This window comes from Artemia franciscana, chromosome 5 (assembly GCF_032884065.1).
Source record: "Artemia franciscana chromosome 5, ASM3288406v1, whole genome shotgun sequence".
NCBI classification, from domain to species: Eukaryota; Metazoa; Arthropoda; class Branchiopoda; order Anostraca; family Artemiidae; genus Artemia; species Artemia franciscana.
This window is the reverse complement of record NC_088867.1, coordinates 28,430,907-28,445,198: the sequence shown is the minus strand read 5'-3', so window position 1 is coordinate 28,445,198 and position 14,292 is coordinate 28,430,907. Positions and strand designations below refer to the sequence as shown.

The 14,292-nt window shown below is 38.0% G+C and overlaps 1 protein-coding gene across 1 annotated transcript in view; it reads right to left on the bottom strand.

Annotated features, from left to right (window-relative positions):
• LOC136027219 (N-alpha-acetyltransferase 20-like) overlaps positions 1-14,292 on the bottom strand; it is a 38,350-nt gene that overhangs the window by 18,566 nt on the left and 5,492 nt on the right. The window contains exons 2-3 of the mRNA XM_065704255.1: positions 10,399-10,482; positions 521-545 (exon numbers count right to left, since the gene is read on the bottom strand). Coding sequence (XP_065560327.1) covers positions 521-545; positions 10,399-10,451 — 78 coding nt within the window. The 5' untranslated portion in view covers positions 10,452-10,482. The remainder of the gene's footprint in view (positions 1-520; positions 546-10,398; positions 10,483-14,292) is intronic.

Below are 14,292 nucleotides of genomic sequence, written 5' to 3'. Positions count from 1 at the left end.
TCAACACCTTACTTCAATCCCCAAAAAATAGTTTGAAGCTTATGAGATAACTAAACTCCCTGTCTCTAGTTCTGATGCATTTTTCTTGCAATAGTCACTGTCTCACTTCTAAATTAGAGAAGTAAGGAGAGATAGAGGATTGATGAAAATTCCATAAAAGTCCTACAGACAGACAGACAGACAGACATGAGAGACAGACAGACAAATGATCATAGAGCCGACGTGTCAGTAATTAGATTAAATAAAACTCGGCCTAATATTTGAGCTCTGGACAAAGCGAACTGTTGATACAATATTTGATTTAAACAAGCGAAAACTCAGGAACGATTGAATACTTACGGAGGGGGATTATAACCCTAAATTTGTACCTGAATATACTTTAAACATAGCAAGCATTCAACTTGGTAAGTCAATTCTATGAGAGATAGAAACTGATGACCCACACAAGTTGGCAGCGCGGTGTCGCTTCACATTGCAAACTTTTCATTCGAGTTTACCATCAATGATATACAAAGGATACAGTTTCTGTCAGAGGGTCGAAGTTCCTGTAACAAATATTTACCAAGATTAGTCTAATAAAAAGAATTAATTTTCAAAGCTGTTTGAATTCTATACTGCAACTTAGCTAGATTTGCGAGTTCATTCCAATTATTAATTTAAAAGACGTTTTCCAAAAAAAAGTTTTTCAAAGAAGGGTAAGACGCCATATTAAAACCAAAGAAAATCAGAAATATAGCAATATAAGGAATCAAACTTAAAACAAAGTGAATAATCACATTAAATATAAAGATAAAATACTTCTATAGGTAATTAAATGACGTACAGGAATTAAAAAGAATGATCGTACAGAAATTATAATGTACACGTATTTAGAAGAATAAACTTAAAACGAACAGAAATTACGACAAAAAGGAGTAGGAATACCAACTGTTAAGTCTTCTAAAGGCCAGACCACCATTTGCCTTTGCCTTTCAGTGAAAACGATTTGAATCTCGAGGAAAATGTTTTTTATTTATCACATCATCATCAACAAGACAACAGTCTAACAATATCACTGTCTAACAATATTTTTTATTATAACCATTTTATGTTATATTTTCTTTTAACTTTTGGTTAGTTTAAATAAATACATGTCAAGGTTATATATTTTCAAAAAACATGGATTTGTTGTCTAAAAAAAGACAATGTCACACATCAATACAACCAGATTTTTTTTTTCGTTAATTTTTATCTTAATTGAGCTTCCCTTGGTCCTGAAAATTTGATTGAATGTCTACGCGACCTTACATTGTCCAGCACACTAGCGTAAACAAGAGCTAAGAGCTCATATGGCACTTGTGACGAGGCCGGAAGAGCCAAGAGCTCATATGGTATGAGCTCTAGCAATATTCTAAGAATCAATATTGATTTAAAAGCAAAATCAGAGGCTTGATGCCCGTCGAGCCCTGAGTCACGAGGTCCTTCTAAATATCAAAATTCATTAAGATCCGATCACCCACTCGTAAGTTATAAATACCTCATTTTTTCTAGTTTTTCCTCTCCCTTCAGCCCTCCAGATGGTCGAGTTCGGGGAAAACGACTTTATCACGTCAATTAGTGCAGCTCCCTGACACGCCTACCAACTTTCATCGTCCTAGCACGTCCAGAAGCACCAAATTCGCCAAAGCACTGAAACCCATCCCCTAACTCCCCCAAAGAGATCCGATCCAGTATGTTTACGTCAATTACGTATCTACGACATTTGTTTATTCTACCAGCCAAGTTTCATCCTGGTCTCTCCACTCTAAGCGTTTTCCAAGATTTCCAGCTTCCCCCTCCAACCCCCCTCCCCCAATGTTAGCAGATCTGGTCGGAATTTGAAATAAGAGCTTTGAGACATGAATTCCTTCTAAATATAAAATTTCATTAAGATCCGGTCACCCGTTCTTAAGTTAAGAATACCTCAATTTTTCTTATTTTTCCAAATTAGCACCGCCACCCCCAGCTCCCCCAAAGAGAACAGATCCATTCCAATTATTTCAGTCACGTATCTATAACTTGTGCTTATTCTTCCCATCAAGTATCATACCGATCTTTCCACTCTAAGCGTTTTCCAAGATTTCTGTTTCCCCCCTCCAGCCCCCCTACGTCCCTGGATCCGATTTGAATTAAAAATGAGCATCTGAGACATAAGATCCTTCTATATATCAAGTTTCATTAAAATCCGATCAACCATTCGTAAGATAAAGATACCTCAACTTTCACGTTTTCCAAGAATTCCGGTTTCCCCGTCCAACTCCCCCCAATATCGGGATTTAAAATGAGAGCTCTAAATCACAAGATCCCTCTAAATATCAAATTTTATTAAGATCTGATCACCCGTTCGTAAGTTACAGATACCTCATTTTTCTAATTTTTCCGAATTACTCCCCCCCCCCAACTCCACCAAAGAGAGCGGATCCGGTCTGGTTATGTCAATCACGTATCTTGGACTTGTGCTTCTTCTTCCCACCAAGTTTCATCCTGATCTCTCCACTTTAAGCGTTTTCCGAGATTTCCGGTCCCCCCAACTCCCCCGAACGACTCTGGATCCGGTCAGGATTTAAAATAAGAGATATGAATTACGAGTTCCTTCTAAATATGAAATTTCTTTAAGTTCCGATCACTCCTTCGTGAGTTGAAAAAACCTCATTTTTTTCTATTTTTTAGAATTAACCCCCCCCCCAACTCCCCCAAATAGAGCGGATCCGTTCTGGTTTCGTCAATTACGTATCTAGGACTTCTGCTTATTTTTCCCACCAAGTTTCGTCCCGATCCCTCCAGTCTAAGCGTTTTTCAAGATTTTAGGTCCCCCCCCCCAACTCCACCAATGTCACCGGATCCGGTGGGGATTTAAAATAAGAGCTCTGAGGCATGATATCCTTTTAAATATTCAATTTCATTAAGATCCGATCACCCGTTCGTAAGTTAAAAATATCTCATTTTTTCTAATTTATCCGATTTAATCGTCCTTCAACTCCTCGCCGGATGGTCGAACCGGGAAAACAACAATTTCTAATTTAATCTGGTCTGGTTTCTGAGACGCCTGCCAGATTTCATCGTTCTAGCTTACCTGGAAGCGCCTGAACTAGCAAAACCGGGACAGACAGACATACCGACAGACCGACAGAATTTGCGATCGCTATATGTCACTTGGTAGATACCAAGTGCCATAAAAAAGGACGAATTTTTCTCGCTATGAATCGATATAACAACATTTCCAATTTAATTTCAAAAATCAATCTACTTGTTTCTGTTGCTGTCTCTTGTTACTGTTTCTATTTGTTTCCAACCTACTTGTTTCAAAATTTTCTTCTCTTCTTAGGTAGGCTTGACCCAGCATACATTGCCCAGTAAATTGCTAGCTGATTACAGACATAACAGTTTGTGTGTTACAAACCAATATAGCAATTTTTTCTTGACTTTTTTTTTCATTGAGTTCCTCTTGTAACTGTATACATGCCTGGTAAGCCTAAGCATATCTGAGAAGAAAAAAATTGTTGGCCCAGCTTCAAGTTTCACGCACAGATACAACCAACCTTCAAAATATATTCTTTTCACTGGGGCCTGCCTGGCCTTGTCTACATGTCCTGTAAGTTACAAACCTATCAGAGACAAAACAGGCCCTTTTTCGGGTGAAGAAAGTTGATGCACCCACCTAACCAGGAAACTTATGAATGTTATTTCAAGCTGATTAGAGAGAAGAAATATCTCGCAGGTCGAAAACATCAATTTTTCGGCCCCCACCTCCTCTTCTTCTAAACACAAAAAATGAAGAGCCCTTCCCTTCCCACCCCTAACATGGCAGAAATTTCAGCTTGGACCCTTTTGTCGTTCTCAAGATGTTACAGATATGCCATTTGGATAACCTGGATACATGTTTCCCTTCGATTTACCTCTACCCTTCCCTCAAAGTCAAAATTTGAAGTCCATTTGGTCCCCCAACATCACCCGAAAATTTCAGGTCAATCCCAGAAGGTGTTCCTGAGATAATACAGTATGTTATTTTGATGGCCTAGTTAAATGTGCTTTTTCTTTGGTCTTTAATGCAACTTCACTGGAGATTAAACCCTAGTCCAACAGGGGATCCGAGCGCTAAAATTTTTACATATATTGGCGACCCAATCGTTGCTCATATTCTCTCCCGCTCCCCAACACTAGGTTATGTGTAAGTTCTAAGTTCGAACTCCAAGCCATTCTCCAGATGATGCAGATATGCTATATTGATAGCCGGGTTACACTAAGTGACTTTCGATTTACCTCTACATTCTCCTCTGAGTTAAAGTTATTGGCCCAACTGACCCTAAAGATTCCCTGGCAGTTCCTGTTCACCCCCCCTCTCCCAAAACCATTCCCGAGATATTGCAGATAATTTGAAAATTCAGGTGCATTTTGCGTCTTTTGATTTTCTTAAGTACACGTTTCGTTTCCAGAGTATACCCTTGGGAAACTGAGAATTAGGTCTAGAAAACGACCTAGAGAGTACCTAGCCGATAGAAAACCAAGACCAAGTGTGGCCACTTTTTCAAGCAAAATCATTTGTGCAAGCAATTAGTGATTTGCATTATTTTGGCCATTGCCCTGGGCTGTAAAAGTGATGTTGACCCAGAGAATATACCAATTAGATCTTACAATATTTTTTTTTAACAAAATGACTATCTCAAAATTCTGATCCAATATCCTGGAGGTTGCAGGGGTGATAAGCAGAAAAGGGGACTGACTACGTTGAGATTACTTTTGGCCTTTAAAAACTCCGTAATGGCGTTCTGTATCTGTTTAAATTCGTCAATGACTGAAATGATTGCTTCAAGCGAAGTAACTACTGCTTGTAGGGTTTCAGCCATTGCAGTCCACCAAGACTTGAATTGCACTATGTGCCATAACAGTCTTTAGTTTGTGGGCCTGGCAGGGAATACAAGGCACACAACAATCAAGGAGTTCAGATACTTTCTACTGGGCTCCATTAAATTGACCAGCCATTGCACTTGCATAGTTATAAGACTAGAAAGCTAGTTTATCCAGAGGAATCCCTCTCCTTGACAATGTTCCTATTAGACTTCCTGCCATACCTTGCCCAGTTTTGTCATTAGTCTCACAGCAGTCTTTTTCTAGGCATCCCTTCTGAGCTGATAGTGCGGGTTGCGATCGCAAGCTTATCAAAATGTGAAGAATCGGGTGTCCTATCCGCCATCACAGATTGAAATTTGAATCCAAGACTTTGTCGAAGATCTTCTCCTAGACTTTTGCTGAAAGCAAGTAAATGAGCTCGTTCTGGAAATTGTGCGTAAGGCAAATTATTATGGTCTATTTTGGGATCAAGAGCAGCCATATATCTCGTTAGAAGTTGAACAATTTGAACAAAGTTGTCAGTTTGTTCTTCAGTTCTAATAAAGGCAATGCCCTGTCTCGCTAGGGCCCTTGCAACGTCAAAAAAAATTTCCTCAATTTTTCTGTTTGTCTCTTATCTTTTGCTTGTTGCAAAACCTTAGTTCGGGTTCTTTCATCAAGTGGAAAACCCGCTTGACCACTGTTATAGACGAAGTGACAAAAATCAGACCAAGCTGCTTTGTGTGACTCGGAAGAAAAATCACTTGCCAGTTTTTGTTTCTTCGACTTTGCTTTTCTCTTCTGTGCCATTGCTACACACCGTCTTCCGCCCAAGGTTTTTTCAATTGCTCTCTCCCGGGTCCATTGGAGAAAACGAAATACACAAAGCAGGAAAAGTCTTTCTCGATATTGTATTCTAAGAACTGGTAATCCGCATGCCATCCTAGATGAAAACGCCCGCTGTTTCATTTTTGATTTTGAAGGTTCATCTGGGAATACACCCAGTTTTGGTTGATTAGGACCACACGAAATAAGGTGACCTATGGTACTGGCTTCCTTATTCCTGGATCCTTGGAAACTATATTTTCAAAATAGTCACAGTAACTTTTGACAACAACTCCACTAATTGTTTAAATGTTAAAAGTTCTTCAGTGCAATCGACTGTTAGCTTGTTAAATAGCTCAAATACAGAAGATGATCTGGATTGTATTTCCACCAAGATATATCTTGCATTCAACATAGAATTTTCTTGGACAGTCTTAACAATGGCAATGTAACTAGCAACTACTCGTATAATGTATTCCAGCATAGTAGCACATGTAAAAAATACCCCGTTGGGTCTTTGACCGGAGAGGTCTTGCCCTATCTTGACTCTTTTTCGTCATTTGTATTGATCGATGGCGTGATATGAAAAAAACACTGTAAAAAGCCGAAGGCACAACTTTAAAATGATTTCTTATTTAATTTCTGTTTGTTATGAGTTTCAACACAACTCATTACTCTAGTCCTAGACAAAACTTACCTCCCGACTTGAATGAGCTATCCAGACTATTCAAAAGCACCCCTATCTTGGGAAACAAATTCTGGATACATAGTAAAATCTTGCTTGTCCTTCTAAAGGGTTCTATCCGTCTGAACCTTGTTTTGCAATCGAGTTTTTCCCTGTCCTGGATATACTTGCTTTGAAAGGGTTTACTGAGACTCCTTTTCTTTGAATTCTGGTTAATTTTCCATTGTGTTTGAAAATTTTATGCTTCCAAAGTTCAAAGTTCGACCCAAACTCCATGCAGGTAACCTAGTCTTTTGCTTTTGGTTTGTTCACGCTATTTAGTCAGACTTAACTCAAATTTTCCCGAACTATTGAGCAATTCGGCAGAAATGAATCATAAGGCGATCTACTAGGCTACCAGTCCAGTTCTTTTAAATCTGGTTTAATTGAAACGACCCTGTTTAAATCCGAAATTATTAGAAATATATAGTAATTAAACAATAAAATAAAACGACTCTATATTATTTACATGAAAATTTTGTTTTCAGTATCTACGGCTGAAGCTAGCTAAAATCAACCATTTCTCTACTGAGGAACTTAAAATCCCAGTCTTTTCAGGAGAAAGAAAATACAACGTAGACTGTCTCTGACTGAATTGAGCACCTGGGAACTGGACGAGTTCAAAATCAACAACTTATATGACTTCACAAAAAAAGCGGCTAGATCTGAACGACCAGACAAAAATAAATCATACACGAGTATAAGTAGATTTAAGGCGCTAAATGCTAACAGCACAGTCCCTTTAAACTTGGTTCAATTTAAACGACTCTGTTTAAAAACAAAAATATAAAAACTATAGTTAAACGATAAAATAAAACGACTCTATCCTATTTACATGTGAATTCGGTATCTACAACTGAAGCTGAGAATTTCTTAACCGAGAAGTTTAAACATACAAAAGTATTTCTAGCAGAAGGAAAATACAACTTGGACTGTGTCGAATTGAGCTTGACCTAGCTGGATCTCAGCTAGGTCAAAATAAACGACTTATGTGACTTTACTAAAAGCAGTGGGCTGAATCCCCCCCTTCGAGCCACCCCTGGGAGAGACCCAGACAAATATTGTGTCTATCTTCTAGCATTACCAATCCATACAATCTTTTTCTTAATTTGTTGTTAAGTGAACCTTCAGTAAGGTTCTTGCGGCCCTATGTAAGCATAACTTTAAACATAATCACGAAGAGCCTCTAAGCGGTTTTCCAAATCTGTGATCGAAAAACAGTTTTGGTCCTTTTGGGCCCCATTTGACCCAACACAATTTTCCTTACATAAGGTTCCCCTTGACCCAGGGACCCATGGATGTCAGCACTTATAGCCCCCTATTCCTTCTAAAAAAAAAGTGTGGTCCACACGAAAAATCACATGAAAAACCAAAGAAAGTGTTTTTGCTCTTTTCGATCCCAATTTTCAGATGGAGGGAGGCCTAGACCCCAAGCAAATTTTTACCTCTACATTAGCAACCATTTGGCCAAGGGAATCATGTTTTTTTCTATTTTTTTGTGCGTCAGGGTTTGCGTGGCCGAGGACTTACAATACAGGGTACAAGTTTCATATCAACTGAAAAAATTAGTTCGACAATTTTTAGGCCCCCATTTTTTTAGTATGGGGACATGACCCTTTGTATTTGTCAAGGGTCTTCATGATCTGGTCGATAACAAAGTTAAATAAAATGGGCGATATTGCACAACCCTATCGCGCTCCTTCCTCAATTGATAGTCCTTTAGAGATTTCTCCGTCTGCACTAACAAATGCCCTCGTCCCCCTTAATTGAACGGACAATTTTTTCCGGCACTCCATCATCCCTCATTACATCCCAGATAGCGTTTCTCTTCACCGAGTCAAATGCTGTTACAAAGTCGATGAAGACTTGTTTTGCTTCCTACTGGTGTATAAGGCGGTGTTCCAGGATCTGTCTCAGGCTAAAAATGTGATCGCAGCATCCCATACCAGGTCTGAATCCTGCTTGATTGGGCCTCTTCCGACCGTTCCTTATATTTCTGAACCTATTTGATACTATTATGGTAAAAACTTTTGCAGAAACTGGTATCAAGGAAATTCCTCTATAATTTGTACAATCGGCTCAATCCCCTTTCTTAAATACAGGAATTATTACAGAGGTCCTCCACTCTCCAGGAATGTATTCATTGATCCAGGCATCCGTAAGTAAGTTGTGGAGCTCATCGATAGCCGCTTCTGGAAGGGCCTGGAGAAGTTCAGCTGGTAATTCGTCAATGCCAGGGCTTTTGTTATTTTTTAATAGTTTTATGGCATGGATAATTTCTTCTCTACTTGGAGGGGTGATGATGCAATCTTCATACACGGATGGTGGCTCATAACTGTTGTGGGATGGAATGGGCTGGCTATGGTCATTTTCTGGTGGGTGACGGAGCTCCTGGAAGTGAGTACGCTAGCGTTCGATATGATCGTCTTCGCTCGTGAGGAGCTTGTTGTCCTTACTGGGGTAGATCTTTGCTTCTTTTTCCCGGTTGATCCGCCTAGGAGCTGGTAGAGTTTCCGTGAATCATTGCGTGCAGCAGCTTTTTCCATTTCACAGGCTACATTTGACCAATATGCTTGCTTATCTGCCTTAGCAGTTACTAGCCTTTAAAAAAGCGTTTTGGTCAAATTTAGGCCACATTTTTGGACAAATTATTTTTCCCAAACCTGTCTTGTACAATCGGATTTGCTTGACGCAAATCTAATGGTTCAAATTTCAAGCTAGCCGGACCAAGAAGCTTTTTGACCCTTTTTGGGGGCCTATTTTTGTGGCGAGTGTGCACACGGCCTAAATTTGGTTGTCCATTAGGGTTTCCTTTGCAAGAGAACTAATGTGCATTATTCTTCAGCATGCTCTGATTATTTTTAGACACTTAGCGCCCTATCTCCCCTCTTATTGCAAGTACGAGATCCCCTTGACTCAGGGAACAATCCCTAAAAGCGTCATGCTGATCAGACAGCAAATAGCAAACAGGCCCACCCTTTTCTACCGTAAAATCGATCTGTGAAAAAACAGATTTTTTAAATTAGAGCCCTTGCTCCTGGTACTGCATGGGTTCATCCTCAAAAACATTTTTATTGATCTTTGACAGTTCTAGGCAGAATGACTTTTTGGAAATTTAGATCTGATGTCATATAGGAATATGGAATACCCACGGGAAAAAAGAGCGCAGGAGAGGGCTTTTGATCAAAAGAGCACCTTCCAAAGCTTTTACAATTATCCCTTCCATACAGTGGACTGAGAGTGATTCCGCCCGAAAATAAATCAATGCTGCTCTGTTGCCTCTGAAACAAACTGAAAGGTAAAAATGTTCGCTCCTGGAAACATTCCATTTAAGCATATCTTATCTGTAAATAAAGGGGCTAGGGGAAGGAAGGTACTAGATCAGTTCAGACAATTCAAGTCGACCCTTGGGATAGAAATTAATTTCTCTATCCCCCTTTCCCCATTAGGGGAAAGATCACCAAAAAAAAAAGGCTTCCAGACTGATGAACAATCAGAGCTTCAAACTAGGGTTTAATAGTAGCATTTGACAATTCCAAAACTAGAATATTTTGACAAGCAGTCTATACTTACTGCAATATCATTAAGTACATATGGTTGAGAATTTCTTTTAATGTCAAAAAGGAAAAAGATAAAAGAAAAGAATTAACCTGAATTTTGAAGTCTCTATGCCCATTATATCCTGAAATAATGTGCATGTCAACAGAAATTGGTATACGAAGGTCAAATACTTAAGAGGAATGGGTCAAAATATTTTCTTTGGAGGTGGATTCAAAAAACAAAGGAAGTTTGCTTTAAGGCCATTGCTTTTCCACGAGGTGCGAGGGTCTTTGAGCCAGTATTTGAGAATCTCGTCACCTCCCTCGGACCACTATGCCAATGTATACAACAAAAGCTTTGATATTAGCTAATTTTATTCTTATTACTGTGGTAATACCTATTTCACTACAGATGAGTACTAAAGCAACTAAATTCTAGACATAAAAATCAAAGCTTTCACTTACACATTATTAAACTTGAATAAATCTTCACATTTAAATGACCTAATAGCAGTCATCTTCTTTTGAACAGATAACAGGAAATATTTCCTAAAATAGGAAAAAACTTGATGATTTATGAATTTTAGTAGTAAAATAAAAAAGAATTACTTAAAGGTAGCAAAACAACTGAAAGCTGCTATAGCTCAAATGTACAAAATAGCAAATTAACATGCAAACAATTTTTGATAAGAATTGTTACTTTTTAAACTCCTTTTAAGAGATATGAAATAAATACATTATAGCTAATGGGCCATCACTACCTGCAGCATTTTTAAATATTGTGGTCTCAACATCCAGGCAAAACATAAACATGAAATGAATTGATCAATCATGTTACTAAGCACCATTACCTTCCTGAGAGATTATCTCCTGAAAACCTTATTATACAAATCTTTTGTAATATTTGGGAAAAAATATAAAACTTTACTGGCAAACAATCTGACTTTTTAGGGTGGCAGATGTAGAGCTCTAGACCATTTTGAGGGTTAAGACAACTTTCGATGAATGAATGTGTAATGTGTTAGTTCATTCTTTATATCATGAAGCAATGCTGATTCTAAAAAAAAATATTAATTGCTATGTGGGCTAAGTGTTGCTAATTTTCTAGTTGAAAAATTAGAATGTTACCAATTAGCTGATGAATAATCTCAGGCAACACTGGCTTTACATTTGAAGTAGACTTGCACAATGCCCTTCTAGAAACTCTGGATTTCTCTCTGGTGTTAATAGATTTCAAACATGAAGATGGGCTTATTTACCTTCTTTCTTCAAAATATATTTTTACCCACAACAATGCTCTGCTCATGGAGCTGACCAAGCTGGTAAGTCGTTTTAATTTTACCCCAAATTGCGGCTTGGAACAACCTAATTTTCTTTTGAAGATTTTCATGTTGTTTAGTGACTAATATACTACCATTAAGTCTACTTAATATACTACCATTACATTTTATAATAGCAAACAGCAAAAAAAATTGACAGTACAAACTCGAACCAAGAAAAAATAGTGCTACTGTAAAATATAATGGCAATATAAAAAGGAGACTATTTATTTATCCATTAGGGGGGGAAGGTAGTGAGGATAAAGTGAAGCAATGTGCCTTTAGGAATGAGAAAAACTGAGTTAGGGAAGTTGAAGTGAGCAGAGTTACAGAAGTGGAACTTTTAGGAATAAATTCATACCCAAAAAAGCTATGCCCTAAGAGCCTTTATATCTTTTTTCAAGCTTTATCTCTATTCGATCGATATTTTTCAGCCTTAGAAAATTAGACAAATTATAGGGCTAGCTTATGCCTGTTTTAACCTTGGGGAAAAACAGTCTGCTTAATATACTACCATTACATTTTATAATAGCAAACAGCAAAAAAATTGACAGTACAAACTCTAAAGAAGAAAAGAGTAGTGCTGCTGTAAAATATAATGGCAATATAAAAAATGGACTATTTATGTATTCATTAGGGGAGGAGGGTAGTGAGGATAAAGTGAAGCAATTTGCCTTTAGGAATGATATAAACTGAGTTAGAGAAGTTGAGGTAAGTTGAGTTAGGGAACTGGGACTTTAGGAAAAAATTCATACTATTTATTTACTATTTATCAAAAAATTGCAAAACATAATCACAAAGTTGAAATTTGTCAAAATTATTGGGTGCGAGGATTAAAGGTATGACGGATTTATATTAAGTTATGACGGGTTTTCAAATATTTAAATAAATAACAAATGATTAGGTGATTTATGTTTAATGTGTTGCCGAGAATTATTTTTTTGTATATTTATGTTGATGCTGTAGGCTTGTATTTACTTTGGCTTGATTTATTTTTATTTTGTCAGAGCTAAAGTATGTAACACTGTCAGTGCTAGTTTTTATTTTCGTTGTGTAACATTGTCAGTGCTAAAGTATGCCACCAGGCATGTGCACTGGTTTGTCATATTTATGTATGTAATTGTTGCAAATAAAAAAATTATCTATCTATCTATCCCTAAATAAAGCAATGCCCTAAGAAGCTGTTTTCAAGCTTTATCTCTATTCTATCCATATTTTTAAGCCTGAGAAAATTGGACAAAGTATAGGGCTAGCCTATGCCTGTTTTAACCTTGGGAAAAAACACATTTGCTATCATTTTGACTTCAGTCTAAGAACATAAAATAAGGAATGAAATGGTACTACCATATATGGAGAAAGTTCAAAAGCTGCCAGTAGCAAAATTTGACAAAATTTCGAAACCTGCAAACAAATGTCACTTAGCCATAAAAACTGCCAAGTAACATTGTTACTATGCTACCCCACTTTTTCCATGGTGGGCTACTACTTTTTGTTTTATAGTGCTTCCTATAGAGGAACCAGAATTCTGCAGTTGAACTGATACTTCATTCCAAGTTTAAGACCCCATTATGCCAAAGATTGGGCAAGATTTTGCAAGCTTAAATTAGGTTTCCATATTAGACTCCACTTTTGACTATCAAAACATTTAAATTTGATAGTGTTGTATAATAGGCAATGCTATAGCGTTGACTATAGTAAAGGAGTGGTCACAGAAACTTCGGAGGGGGTTCGTTTGATTAGAAATTGGAAGGTCTAGTGCACTTTTTAAGAGTGAAAAGTGGTCAGAGGGCCACTAGCCCCCCACCCAACACCCTCTTCTACCCAAATGTATCAAGTCAAAATTTTGAAAAAGGCCTTGTGTTCAAAATAGTTCAAAGATCAGATAGCAAAAACTCGGGGGAAAATCAAAGCCCCTAGAGTCTGGGGCACATGTTGAAAGTTATACCCTGGGGGCATATAAGGTTTATATTGAAGGGATGGCTGTATAAACTTCAGAGGGGGCTCATTTGACTGGAAATTGAAAGTTCTAATTCCCTTTTTAAAATTCAGAATTGATCAGATGGCAACTAGACTCTGCCCCACTCCCCCCCCTTTCCTCAAAAGCATCCAATAAAAATTTTGAGACAACCGTTCTGTTCAGAATAGGTCAAACATCAGACAACAAAACATCTGTAATTGACACAAGCCCCCAGAATCGAGGGGCATGTGTTGAAAGTTATGACCCAGGGGCAAATAAGATTTTTGTGGAAGTGGTGGCCGTATAAACTTCAGACAGGGCTCATTTGATTATAACTGGAAAATTCTAGTTCCATTTTTAAGAGTCAAAAATGATTGGAGGACAACTAGACCCCCTTCACACCCTCTTTTCCCCAAATGTATCTGATCAAAATTTTTAGACTCTCACTTTGTTCAAAATAGTTCAAACCTTGTATAAAAAAAATCCAGGGGTGAGACAACCCCTGAGAACCAAGGGGTAATTATTGTAAGTTATGCCCTGGGGGCATATAAGGTTTTTTATAGAAAGGGTGGTCATATCAACTTCGGAGGGGGCTCATTCGATTGGAAATTTAGAGTTCTAGCTCCCTTTTTAAGAGTCAAAAGGGACTAGTAGGCAACTAAACCTCCCCCACACCCTCTATTCCTAAAATGCATCCAACCAAAATTTTAAGATAGTCATTTTGTTCCATTTAGTCCAAATATCAGATACCAAAAACTTTGGACTCAACACAACTTCCCAGAGCCCAGGGACAAACATTGTAAGCTATGCCCTGGGGGCATGTACGGTATTTATGGAAAGGGTGGTTCCATAATCTTTGGAGGGAGCTCATTTGATTAGAAATTGAAAGTTCTAGTTCCATTTTAAGAGTCAAAAGTGACCAGAGGGCAAATAGCCCACGCCCCCTCTCCCCAAATGAATCTGATAAAAATTTTGTAATAGCCATTTGTTCAAGATAGTCGATGTATCATATAAAAATGCCTCTAAGGTTGCCAAAGCCCTGGAAAACCTGGGGTCAAGGGTTGCAAGTTATTCCCCAGGGAT